Source organism: Sinocyclocheilus grahami, unplaced genomic scaffold (genome assembly GCF_001515645.1).
Source record: "Sinocyclocheilus grahami isolate Dianchi unplaced genomic scaffold, SAMN03320097.WGS_v1.1 scaffold1772.1, whole genome shotgun sequence".
NCBI lineage: Eukaryota > Metazoa > Chordata > Actinopteri > Cypriniformes > Cyprinidae > Sinocyclocheilus > Sinocyclocheilus grahami.
The window spans coordinates 41429-56296 of record NW_015506951.1 but is presented as its reverse complement, the minus strand read 5'-3'; the positions used below and the strand labels follow the sequence as shown (position 1 = coordinate 56296).

General features: G+C 34.6%; 1 protein-coding gene across 1 annotated transcript in view; it reads right to left on the bottom strand.

Moving 5' to 3' along the window:
- Positions 1 to 3725: 3725 nt before the first annotated feature.
- The window catches only part of LOC107572548 (serine/threonine-protein kinase 38-like), a 15821-nt gene continuing 4678 nt past the window's right edge, over positions 3726 to 14868 (bottom strand). The window contains exons 2-10 of the mRNA XM_016258968.1: positions 13696 to 13859; positions 13211 to 13262; positions 9617 to 9739; positions 9443 to 9526; positions 6799 to 6922; positions 6471 to 6625; positions 6228 to 6330; positions 4304 to 4365; positions 3726 to 4225 (exon numbers count right to left, since the gene is read on the bottom strand). Coding sequence (XP_016114454.1) covers positions 4082 to 4225; positions 4304 to 4365; positions 6228 to 6330; positions 6471 to 6625; positions 6799 to 6922; positions 9443 to 9526; positions 9617 to 9739; positions 13211 to 13262; positions 13696 to 13826 — 978 coding nt within the window. The 5' untranslated portion in view covers positions 13827 to 13859 and the 3' untranslated portion in view covers positions 3726 to 4081. The remainder of the gene's footprint in view (positions 4226 to 4303; positions 4366 to 6227; positions 6331 to 6470; positions 6626 to 6798; positions 6923 to 9442; positions 9527 to 9616; positions 9740 to 13210; positions 13263 to 13695; positions 13860 to 14868) is intronic.

Here is a 14868-nt window from a genome sequence, read left to right as displayed (position 1 = left end):
TTCACGACTCACACGATTCGATTCACACGAGCTTCACGACTCACACGATTCGATTCACACGAGTTTCACGACTCACACGATTCGATTCGACTCACACGATTCGATTTACATGTGATTCGCGACTCACAAGATTCGATTCACATGAGCTTTGCGACTCACAAGATTCGATTCGACTCACACGATTCGATTCACATGTGATTCACGACTCACACGATTCGATTCACACGAGCTTCACGACTCACACGATTCGATTCACACGTGATGTGATTCTCGATTCATCTGGAGATACATACACTGTCGTTCAAAAGTTTGGGATCAGTCATTTTCTTAAGAATTTAAAGAAATTAATACTTTTATTCAGCAAGCTTGTGTTAAACTGATAAAAAGAAATGATAGTAAAGACTTATATTGACAGAAAAGATTTATATTTCGAATAAACGCCGTTCTTTTTAACTTTTTATTCATCAAAGAATCCTGAAAAAGGATTCTAATATTGATAATAAATCAGAATGATTTCTGGAGGATCACGTGACTCTGAAGACTCAGCGCTGCATCACAGGAATAAATTACATTTGAAAGTATATTAAACTAGAAAACTATTGTTTTAAATTATAATACTATTTCACAATATTACTGTTTTTTCTCTATTTTGGATCAAATAAATGCATCCTTGAAAAGCAAAAGAGACTTCTTTAAAAACAACAACATTAAAAATCCTGTTGATCCCAAACTTTTGAACGGCAGTGTATATATATATATTTAATTTAATTAAATCTCTCAACTATTGCTGTGAATTATTCAGGGAAACATGTCAGTTACGCTACTATAATATTAAAGGCTACAATTAACGATTCTACAATTAACAACAAACTTCTAAACGGCACACAAGGCAGTTTTTATTATAATAATGTTATATTAATAACTTTTTAATGATATAATTGTTTCTACTTCAATTCATTTTTTGAGATACAAACATTTTAAAAGGTTTAAAATTTTAATTCTTGATGTCATTTTTTTTTAAGCATTAATTTACTTTAATTCATAAAATTTTTGCTTCTTGGTGCAAATTATGTTGAATAATTAATTTAATAAGTATTTAGTTTGTGCTTCTTTCACACCAATAAGGACAAATTATTTAATTTAATTTAGAAGAATTCATTTAATTTACTTTAATTAAATTTGTCCTTGATTTAATTCATTTTAAAGTGTTAATTTAATAATTATTTAATTTGCCCTTCTTGATGCAATTAATCTTACAGCATTTATTTACATTGATAATGAACAATTTTTCATTCTTGATGTAATTTATTTTGAAGAATTAATTAAATTTAAAAGCTTTCTTCTTGATTTAATATGTTATTAACGTCATTAACCTTTGTCTGTAATGACAGATATAATTAGGGTTCTGCAAAAAATAAATTGTGTTTGAAATATAAATATTAATTGGTAAAAATTAAAACTTTCCTTGATGTAGTTTATTTTTTATTGAATTTATATGAATAATTATTTGAATTATTTGTCCTTCTTGATGTAATTTATTTTGAGGCATTAATTTATTAAACTTAATTTATTATTTTTTCTTCTTCTTGATGGAATTAAAGTAAGTTAAATAAATTAATGCCTCAAAATAAATTACATCAAGAAGGGGCAACAAATGTATTATTAAAGTAAATAAAATTAATGCTTAAATAAATGTAATGGGCAAACAGCTGATTAAAATGAAAAAGAAAAACATTTCAAAATTAATTATATCAAGAAGAATTTTAAAAAATAATAATTTTACTTAATTTTCATAAAATGCTAGTATGAACGAGCATGTTGCTAACATGTCTCTAACATGTTTAACATGGTGCTAGCATGTTTTAACATTACACTGAAATAAATTAGCTTGTTGCTAGCATGTTTATAACATGTTTTAACACATGGCTAACATAAATTACCATGATGTTAGCATGTTTAACGTGTTGCTAACATGTTTTACCATTATGCAAGCATGTCTCTAGCGTGTTTAACACATGGCTAGCAAATTTAAAACATTAAATATCATGCTGCTAGCATGTTTTACTACCATGCTTGAATTAGCATGTTGCTAACATGTCTTTAGCGTGTTAAATGTGTTGTTAGCATTTTTATCACTATGCTAGCATGAATTAAAATGTGCTATCGTTTAACATGTTGCTATCATGTTTTAAAACTGTTAACATGTTTCTAAACTGTTGTAGCACATTGTTTCTAATATGTTTAACATGTTGCTAACATGATTTAACACTATGCAAACATGAATGTGCTAGCATATCTCTAACGTCTTTAACACATTAACATGAATTATCAAGTTGTTAACATGTTTCTAATATTTAACGTGCTGTTAACATGTTTTAACACCATGCTTGAATTAACATTGCTAGCATGTCTCTAACATGTTTAGCATGTTGCTATCATGTTTTAAAACAATGCTAGCATGTTTCTAACCTGTTTTAACACATGGCTAACATGTATCTAACATGTTTAACATGTTGCTAGCTTGAATGAACATGTTTTAACACGTTGTTAACATGAATTAACATGTTGTTTGGATGTTGTAAGAAAATGTTCGCATGATTAGCATGTTGCTAGCATGTTTCTAACCTGTTTTAGCACATACCTAACATGTTTCTAGAATGTTTAACATGCTGCTAACCAGTTTTAACACTAGGCTAGCATGAATGACCATGTTGTTTGGATGTTGTAAGACAATGCTAGTATAATTAGCATGTTGCTAAGATGTAAGACAATGCTCGTATAATTAGCATGTTGCTAAGATGTTTTACCTAATGGCTAACATGAATTAGCATGTTGTTAACATGAGTTAACGCTTTGCTAGGCTTTGCTCTATAGGAGTTGTGTAAAAGTTTTCACACCCTGAATGGAAGTTTATGGAAGTTTGCGCTGTTGCTAACATGTCGTTAGCATGTTAAATGTGTTGTTAGCATTTTTTTATCACTATGCTATCTTTAATTAACATGTGCTAACATTAAACATTAATGACCATGTTGTTTGGATGTTGTAAGACAATGCTCGTATGATTAGCACATTGCTAAGATGTTTTAGCTCATGGCTAACATGAATTAGCATGTTGCTAACATGAGTTAGCACTTTGCTATGTTTCGGGCACGATTTAGCATGTTTGCTAACACACTGCTAGCATGTTTTAACACGTTATCATAGGCTTCAGTCTATAGTGCAAAAGTTTTCACGCCCTGAATGGAAGTCTATGGGAGTTTGCGCTGTTCGGAAGTCCGACACGGGAATTCCGTACGTCGGTTCGAAAAGAGAATTCCAGTTAGCCTGAAGCTTTGTTCACTCACTGAGGTCGTTTGATTGGCTGTGGTTCAGGTTGCGATAAAACTCTGTCCGATGCGCCTTTTTGAGTCCCGTACACAGGCCGAAATCAGACAGCTTGACGTGACCCTAAAACACACACACACAGGTAATGAAGCACAGCTCTCAGCCAATCAGACGCCTCGCTAACGAAAGATGAGTATTCTTATAAATAATTTTATTATTTAATAATTGTCCATTAAAAAATATATAAGAGCTATTAATTTTGTATTCTTAGGAAAAAAACATTTTGAAAACACCTGAATAATACAAAGTTACAAGATCATGTACATTACGTTTAATGCGTAATCAATTTTTTACAATTTTAAAAATCTTTTTGTATTCCTTATCAGAAAACGCTACTTATTTTATGATCTAAATGCTACAGTGCCACGCAGTAACTGACGCTAAGCAGCTAGCTACGTTAGCCAGCGTTACCTAGCTAGCCTCTGCTAACCTGCAAAAACTAACGATGCTCGTTAGACTCTTTTCTGATTGGCTGATTTCTCAGGATAGTGAGGGTTCGAAATAACGTCAGCTGTATTTCAACATTTTTAAATGTTAAATAGTTCGAAAAAAGGCTCACAAAACACTTACGAATCAACGCTGAAATGTCAAAAAAAAAAAAACTGTACGAAAAGTATGACGCTGAAACAACGTCGCAATGATCTGATTTGCTAATATTTTTAATTTATATTCCGAGCGATTCTGACGGTTCGCGATCTCATTTGCATAAATTTAACTTCTTACCAATCAGCATCTCGAACATGATGACGCCCAGACTCCACCAATCGCAGAGCTTGTTGTATCCGGTCTGCATGAAGACCTCCGGCGCGATGTAGTCCGGCGTTCCCACCGTGGAGAAGGCCTGAAAGAGGCGGAGCAACATAACGCATCACTTCCGGTGTGCTGTGAACATGCTAATGAAGCCGTCGCTAACACTGACCAGCTGCCTCCGGTTTCTCTTCCACGTCTCGGCCTTCCTCTTGGAGTTCATGTGCTGAAACGCTACGAGAAACACGCGCAAATTACTCATTTAATACTGAATATTCACATAACCAGGTCTAAAAGTTTCAAATAACTAAAAGTTCGAAAGTTTTACTCCGAGAAAGTCAATAACATGACTTAGCATCTTCAAGCATGTTGCTAGCATGAATTAACACGATGCTAGCATGAATTCGCATTTTTTAACACCATTAAGAATGTTTGCTAGCATTAATTAGCACGTTTTAACTCTATGCTAACATGTTGCAAACATGTTTCTGTCATGTTTTACCACATGGTTAACATGAATTAGCATGATGCTAACATATTTCTACCATGTTTGACATGTTGCTAGCATGAATCAGCATTACCGTTAACAGGTTTTAACATTATGCTAGTATGAACGAGCATGTTGCCAACATGTCTCTAACATGTTTAACATGGTGCTAGCATGTTTTAACATTACACTGAAATAAATTAGCTTGTTGCTAGCATGTTTATAACATGTTTTAACACATGGCTAACATAAATTACCATGATGTTATCATGTTTAACGTGTTGCTAACATGTTTTACCATTATGCAAGCATGTCTCTAGCGTGTTTAACACATGGCTAGCAAATTTAAAACATTAGATATCATGCTGCTAGCATGTTTTACTACCATGCATGAATTAGCATGTTGCTAACATGTCTTTAGCGTGTTAAATGTGTTGTTAGCATTTTTATCACTATGCTAGCATGAATTAAAATGTGCTATCGTTTAACATGTTGCTAACATGTTTTAAAACTGTTAACATGTTTCTAAACTGTTGTAGCACATTGTTTCTAATATGTTTAACATGTTGCTAACATGATTTAACACTATGCAAACATGAATGTGCTAGCATATCTCTAACGTCTAACACATTAACATGAATTATCAAGTTGCTAACGTGTTTCTAATATTTAACGTGCTGTTTACATGTTTTAACACCATGCTTGAATTAACTTTGCTAGCATGTCTCTAACATGTTTAACATGTTGCTATCATGTTTTAAAACTATGCTAGCATGTTTCTAACCTGTTTTAACACATGGCTAACATGTATCTAACATGTTTAACATGTTGCTAGCTTGAATTAACATGTTTTAACACGTTAACATGAATTAACATGTTGTTTGGATGTTATAAGACAATGGTCGCATGATTAGCATGTTTCTAACCTATTTTAGCACATACCTAACATGTTGCTAGAATGTTTAACATGCTGCTAACCGGTTTTAACACTAGGCTAACATGAATGACCATGTTGTTTGGATGTTGTAAGACAATGCTCGTATAATTAGCATGTTGCTAAGATGTTTTAGCTAATGGATAACATGAATTAGCATGTTGCTAACATGAGTTAACACTTTGCTAGGCTTTGCTCTATAGTAGTTGTTGTGTAAAAGTTTTCACACCCTGAATGGAAGTTTATGGAAGTTTGCGCTGTTGCTAACATGTCGTTAGCATGTTAAATGTGTTGTTAGCATTTTTTATCACTATTCTATCTTTAATTAACATGTGCTAACATTAAACATGAATGACCATGTTGTTTGGATGTTGTAAGACAATGCTCGTATGATTAGCACATTGCTAAGATGTTTTAGCTCATGGCTAACATGAATTAGCATGTTGCTAACATGAGTTAGCACTTTGCTATGTTTCGGGCACGATTTAGCATGTTTGCTAACATACTGCTAGCATGTTTTAACATGTTATCATAGGCTTCAGTCTATAGTGCAAAAGTTTTCATGCCCTGAATGGAAGTCTATGGGAGTTTGCGCTGTTCGGAAGTCCGACACGGGAATTCCGTACGTCGGTTCGAAAAGAGAATTCCAGTTAGCCTGAAGCTTTGTTCACTCACTGAGGTCGTTTGATTGGCTGTGGTTCAGGTTGCGATAAAACTCGGTCCGATGCGCCTTTTTGAGTCCCGTACACAGGCCGAAATCAGACAGCTTGACGTGACCCTAAAACACACACACACAGGTAATGAAGCACAGCTCTCAGCCAATCAGACGCCTCGCTGACAGAGAAGTGCTGTGAAAGCAGAAGAGGGCACAGGAAGTGGGTTATTGAGTCACTTCCTGTTCCTGTCAGGGTGTTTGACCTTGGAGTCCAGCAGCAGGTTGTCTGGTTTGATGTCTCGGTGAATGAAGCCCAGCTGGTGAATAAAATCGATGGCCAGAACGGTCTCAGCTACGTAAAACTGCGTCTCCTCCTCGGTCAGTGTGTCCTTCTTCATCAGCAGCGTCATCATGTCTCCTGGAAAACACAACAGATCGATCAGACTTTGATATTTCACGTACTTGAGCATCAAAAGCATGCCCATAGCCAGCTATGAGATCCGGACCTCGGTACATTTTTCATGAACTGAAGACACATCTGAAATCTACTGGAGTACAAAATGAAGAAGTTTGTTACTCAAACGCTCTCACCTCCGGGCAGGAACTCCATGAGTAAGTAAAGGTTCAGCTTGTCTTGAAAACTGTAGAACATCTTCACCACCCACAGACTGTCTGCCTGAACCAAGATGTCCCGCTCCGCCCGGATATGACCCACCTGAGGCCGAACATAACATCAAACACATCAAATAAAATACATTACATTGCATGCAAGAAAATTCAATATAAATCAATTAAAACACAAAATAAAGTTACACATAAAAAAATAAAATGTAAAATAAAAAATAACATAACATTACACAATAAATAAAACAAAATAACATCAAATAAAATCATAAAATTTAAATAAAAAATTACAAAATGGCACAATGACTGTGCAATGATTATGCAAATTACATAAAATAAAATACACGAATTACAAAATAAAATTAAAAAAGACAAAAAATTACAATAAATTAACCAAAAATAAATAAATAAATAAAAAAAACAGCACAATGATATATAATAAAAAATAAATAAAATATAAAATAAAACAAAATAACCAAATTAAATACAATAAAACAAAAAATGACAATGACATACAATGACAAAACAGACACAAAAAAATAAAAATAAACAACAAAATTACACAATTTTTGTATTATTAAAAAAATTACCAGAATGAAATAACATCAAATAGCCAAATACTAAATATAATAAAACAACACAAAATAACAAAATAAAATCATTATTTAGCTTCATTTTATTTGTTAATATTTTGTTCTCTATTTAAATGATCATTAATTTACTCGTGGTGCGATCATGATGTGTTTTTAAAGGTGACACATCATGAAAATCTGACTTCTCCAGGTGTTAAGTGCTATAATCAGGTCCCGGTGCATCTACCAAACAAGCAAACGTGAAAAAGATGAACCCAGTAACTTTGTTTTGGGAAGCCTTTTTCTGCAAGCGTCTGAGAAAACCAGCGCGTCTGATTTCACTCCACTAGTGACGTGGCAAAGATCTCATTATAATATTACCGCCTCCCTTAATCTGTAACTAATACACCCACAGCGCCGTCATTGTGTTTTCACAAGCGACAGCGGTGTAGCAGCTCTAACACCATGATGAAAGTTTGAGCGAAGCATGCTAACTGTTCTGTGTTTGGCTGCACAGACGAGCACTGAACACTGTTTAGAGTCCCAGCCTCAGACGAGACAACAGAGCAGTGCATTTATTGATTTATTTACTGTATATTGCGGCCGCCGGAGAAACTCAACACCGCCAGAACCTAGCCGGCCAGTTCAGCGAGTCTCTGTGAAAACCACTGCTTATTTGCCCTTTCATTCATCTTGTGTAATGGTTTATTTCAAAAGAGCTCAAGCTCTCTGGTGTGGCTTGCGGTTTATCAGACATTATAGTACGTGTAGTGGCTGCATCGCAGGTGGACATGACTGACATTTCCCATCGTCCCTGACCTTGCTGTACGACGGAGCCGCAGTCTGGGTCCTGTGCCACCTGCAGCAGGATCTCCTCCACATCTCTGTTCTTCCCGGGACGCTCCACCAGACGCGTGATCTGCTGCTGGAGAGAGCGAGGAAGAGCCATGAGCTGCGTGAACTGACCCTCCGGGCTTTTGTCCACCTAGAGAACAGAAAACATGCAGACATCTTGAATAAATACACTGGAGCTGTGCTAGAACAACTGCACTGTATTTTATGCATCCTCATTATTTATTCTTAACGGTGACATATCATTTCCAGGTTGTAAGTGCTATAATCAGGTGCATCTACCAAACAAGCAAACGTGAAAAAGATGAACCCAGTAACTTTGTTTTGGGAAGCCTTTTTCTGCAAGCGTCTGAGAAAACCAGCGTCTGATTTCGTTCGCTTGGTGACGAGGCAAAGGGATCTCATTATAATATTACCGCCTCCCTTAATCTGTAACTAATACACCCACAGCGCCGTCATTGTGTTTTCACAAGCGACAGCGGTGTAGCAGCTCTAACACCATGATGAAAGTTTGAGCGAAGCATGCTAACTGTTCTGTGTTTGGCTGCACAGACGAGCACTGAACACTGTTTAGAGTCCCAGCCTCAGACGAGACAACAGAGCAGTGCATTTATTGATTTATTTACTGTATATTGCTGCTGCCACACAGATCTAAAATAAACATGAGATTTATTTCCCAGCTGTTTACCTTCACAGACATAACCCACTGTTTTTGTAACTCGTGTGTGTTTTTAATGTAAACTTGTGTGTGAATGAGAGCTTAGTTTAGTGCTCGCATGCTGTGACAGCCGCTTTCTGTGCGTGTGCTTCAGATGTGTGCGCTCAGAAAACCCTATAGCTGAAGTTTAGACTCATATGCTTTAAAACGCATGATTTCAGTGCGATAAACATGACAATCAGAACCAAAACGGATGTTTTTAGCAGGTCCGAGCTGTAATGGCGCAGCGCTATTCTGGAAAAGGGGGCGGGTCAGCAGCTCATTTGCATTTAAAGAGACAGGCACGAAAAACAGCATGTTTCTGCTTCCACTCAAAATAGGCATTTTCAAAATGATATAATTAATGATATGTGGGGTATTTTGAGCTCAAACTTCACAGACACATTCTGGGAACACCAGAGACTTATATTACATATTGTAAAAAAGGGCATAATATGTCTCCTTTAATGACACATTCGTTAGGCGTCACCTGCTCTTTCTGCAGCATGTCGGCTTTGCGAAGGATCTTCATGGCGTAAACATGTCCCGTGTCTTTCTTCTGGACCAGACGCACCTGCAGACAGCAGAAACACACTCATTTACTGTATAACACAAATACACAGAGATTCATCAGTGTGTCATCAGCGCTCATTATCATAATCACCTCCCCAAACGCTCCTCGTCCAATCACCTTCAGCGACTCGAAGTCGTCCAGACCCAGTCTGGTTCTCTTCAGCCGCAGGAACTCGGTCTCCTTACGAGCGTGTTGGGAGCGGCGCATGCGCTTCTGGAACACAACATTCACGTATATGCCAATATTTATATATTCATATACTTATATGTAAAGACACATTTACTGTAACAATAACTAAGTAAGATAGCTATCTAACTAAGACAAGTCGATATAAATAATCGCAAATTCCACATCACAACTATAACATTCACAACTAGTTTTTTTCCAGCTGACGTATGATTAGAGCAATGACAATCTAATATAGCTATCGTTATAGTTAAGTTATCATTAGCATTTACGTTATCATTATAGTAATGATTAAAATTACGATTACAGTTATGATCATAGTTATCATTATAGATATCGTTACCATTATAGGTATTGTTACATTTAACTTATTGTTACCGTTATGAGATATCGTTTGTTTACAGTTATCGTTATCATTTATCTTTACGTTATCATTATAGTAACAATTATAATTACAGTTATGATTATAGTTATCATTATAGATAACGTTATCAATATAGGTATTGTTACCATTTAAATGATTGTTTCTTTAAAGTTATCGTTATCATTTAGCATTAAGTTATCATTATCATTTACATTATCATTATAGTAATGATTACAGTTATTATAGATATCGTTACCATTATAGGTATTGTTACCATTTAACTTATTGTTACGAGATATCGTTTGTTTACAGTTTTCGTGATCATTTAGTTTTTTTATAGCAGTTATCATTATGATTAAAGTTATAGTTACTGTTATCATTATAGTTATTGGTACAGATATCATTATGATTACAGTTGTCATTATAATTTCAGTTATCGGTACATATATTGTTATGATTACAGTTATTATAATTACCATTATCGGTGCAAATATTGTTATGATTACAATATTCATTAAAGTTATTGTTGCCATAGTTATCGGTACAGACATCGTTATGATTACAGTTGTCAATATAATTACCATTATCATTATAGTTATCAGTAACAATGTTGTTTTGATTACAGTTTCCTTTACAGCAACTGTTATCATAATAGTTATTGATACAGATATTATGAATACAGTTATCGATACAGATATCGTTATGATTACAGTTATCGGCACAGATATCATTACAGCTACTGCTATCATTACAGATATTACAATTTTAGTTATTACTGTTCTAGTTATGATTACAGTTATCGGCACAGATATCATTATGATTACATTTATCGTTACAGCTACTGCTATCATTACAGATATTAAAATTTGAGTTATTACTGTTCTAGTTATGATTACAGCTATCGGCACAGATATCGCTATGATTACATTTATCGTTACAGCTACTGCTATCATTACAGATATTAAAATTTGAGTTATTACTGTTCTAGTTATGATTACAGCTATCGGCACAGATATCGCTATGATTACATTTATCGTTACAGCTACTGCTATCATTACAGATATTAAAATTTGAGTTATTACTGTTCTAGTTATGATTACAGCTATCGGCACAGATATCGCTATGATTACATTTATCGTTACAGCTACTGCTATCATTACAGATATTAAAATTTGAGTTATTACTGTTCTAGTTATGATTACAGCTATCGGCACAGATATCGCTATGATTACATTTATCGTTACAGCTACTGCTATCATTACAGATATTAAAATTTGAGTTATTACTGTTCTAGTTATGATTACAGCTATCGGCACAGATATCGCTATGATTACATTTATCGTTACAGCTACTGCTATCATTACAGATATTAAAATTTGAGTTATTACTGTTCTAGTTATGATTACAGCTATCGGCACAGATATCGCTATGATTACATTTATCGTTACAGCTACTGCTATCATTACAGATATTAAAATTTGAGTTATTACTGTTCTAGTTATGATTACAGCTATCGGCACAGATATCGCTATGATTACATTTATCGTTACAGCTACTGCTATCATTACAGATATTAAAATTTGAGTTATTACTGTTCTAGTTATGATTACAGCTATCGGCACAGATATCGCTATGATTACATTTATCGTTACAGCTACTGCTATCATTACAGATATTAAAATTTGAGTTATTACTGTTCTAGTTATGATTACAGCTATCGGCACAGATATCGCTATGATTACATTTATCGTTACAGCTACTGCTATCATTACAGATATTAAAATTTGAGTTATTACTGTTCTAGTTATGATTACAGCTATCGGCACAGATATCGCTATGATTACATTTATCGTTACAGCTACTGCTATCATTACAGATATTAAAATTTGAGTTATTACTGTTCTAGTTATGATTACAGCTATCGGCACAGATATCGCTATGATTACATTTATCGTTACAGCTACTGCTATCATTACAGATATTAAAATTTGAGTTATTACTGTTCTAGTTATGATTACAGCTATCGGCACAGATATCGCTATGATTACATTTATCGTTACAGCTACTGCTATCATTACAGATATTAAAATTTGAGTTATTACTGTTCTAGTTATGATTACAGCTATCGGCACAGATATCGCTATGATTACATTTATCGTTACAGCTACTGCTATCATTACAGATATTAAAATTTGAGTTATTACTGTTCTAGTTATGATTACAGCTATCGGCACAGATATCGCTATGATTACATTTATCGTTACAGCTACTGCTATCATTACAGATATTAAAATTTGAGTTATTACTGTTCTAGTTATGATTACAGCTATCGGCACAGATATCGCTATGATTACATTTATCGTTACAGCTACTGCTATCATTACAGATATTAAAATTTGAGTTATTACTGTTCTAGTTATGATTACAGCTATCGGCACAGATATCGCTATGATTACATTTATCGTTACAGCTACTGCTATCATTACAGATATTAAAATTTGAGTTATTACTGTTCTAGTTATGATTACAGCTATCGGCACAGATATCGCTATGATTACATTTATCGTTACAGCTACTGCTATCATTACAGATATTAAAATTTGAGTTATTACTGTTCTAGTTATGATTACAGCTATCGGCACAGATATCGCTATGATTACATTTATCGTTACAGCTACTGCTATCATTACAGATATTAAAATTTGAGTTATTACTGTTCTAGTTATGATTACAGCTATCGGCACAGATATCGCTATGATTACATTTATCGTTACAGCTACTGCTATCATTACAGATATTAAAATTTGAGTTATCATTACTGTTCTAGTTATGATTACAGTTATCGGTACAGATATCGTTATTATTCCAGTTATCATTATAGCTACTGCGACCATTATAGTTATCATTACAGATATTATAATTTTAGTTATCATTACGGTTCTAGTTATTATCACAGTTATCGTTGTAGGTAACGTTATCATTCTAGTTATTGTTATAAATATCATTATTATTACAGTTATTGTTACCATTCTAGTTATCGTTATAAATATCGTTACGATTGCAGTTGTAGTTATCATGATCATTATGGTTATAGTTATGGTTACTGTTCTTGGTGTGACGTGTGTGTTTGTTACCTCTTCATCAGGCAGTCCTTCCTCATCCATCACCTTCTCCAGTTTTTGCTGCCTGTCAACAGAATGTTCTAATTACAAGATGCAAATTGCAATATTTCTCATCATATTTCTGCAGTATGCAGACTACTACATTAGACAAAATATATACATTTTAAACAAATAGTAGGTAGTATTCAGTGGATACTGTGCAGCACACTAATAATCCATCATATTATGGAAGTAAACCAGTTGGAAAGTTCATTCCGTGTCGACATTAGCACAGAACTCTGAATGTTATAAACACAGAGTAAATGAGCAACACAGTGTTTCACCACAGAGGAATGATGTTACGCTCCACTGACAGAGCACAACGCTTCAGATCACTGATTCAGTGCTTCGCTTCTTTAATATCATGCTGTAAGTGTGACCCGAGCATGTTTTGGGCTGCCGAGGAGAATAAAGAGCTCTTTGTGAAGCCGTAACACTCTTTATTTTTGTGTTTCTACCTCATTTCCCTCTCATCGTGTTGCGTTATGAGGTTGCTGTAGAAGTTCTCCAGCGTGACCTTGGCCATGGTCACTCGCTCCTTGGTGTGGTTGCTCATTAACGAGCTGGAGGCGTGGCCTCGGGTCGCCATGGTTACCAGTAAGTAACCGGTTGGGATGCAGCTCTGCGGGAGTTTACAAACACAACACGATTTACATGTGCAGTGGAGTCACGTTACACTGACGTAGCATATTACATACATGCAAGAATGCAAAACACAAGGTACTACCGCGGTACCTTATGAGTCTACTCTGACAAGAGGAGCTTTTGTCTCCCAGACTGTGCTATATTTGCAGTTCAGTCAGAAAACAGCCCGTCTGAGGCACATTATGGAAAGGAACAAATGTGACCATAAAAACATTTGGCAGCAGTTATTCAGACGGTCTGTTCTGCAGAATCTGCGGTCTGAAGCGCAAATATAGAGACGGTTAAGAGGAAACTCAGACTCACTTTCAGGAACAATAGAGCTGCTATTACTAAACCAATTATTGTTTAACAGACATGCTAACAATGAAACAGAAAATATGAGGGGGAAAAATTATAAATCCACATACATACATTATATATATATATATTAATGCTGTCAATCAATTAAAAAAATTACTAATTTATCACACATTTTTCAGAAATTAATCGCGATGTCCCTATTAATTTTTTTCCCAATATTTACCCATTGACTATAGCCATTCAACAGTACAGTATAATTAAGAGCTATCAATTTTAACATGTCTTACACTTTTAAAAATAACTTTTAATATACGTGAACTTAAAAAACTTTATCTTCATATAAACACATTATAATAAATCTCGGCAATAAATGTGCCCTCCAGCAAGAAAATATAACCTAATTAAAAAAAAAGCTTTCAAACACTACATTCTAAATTAAATTAAATAGAGATCAAGCTTAAAACTACACAAGTTATTGATTTCCTCTTTTTTATTTTGTTCTTTGATTAACAAACATCACAGCAGCTGGTTATTAGGATATTTTGGCTGCTACTTTAAGAGCTGCCGCTGCTGAACTATATATTCATATATATATACACACACACACACACACACACACATTCACACACACACACACACACACTCACTCACTCACTCTCTCACACACACACACACTCACACACTCA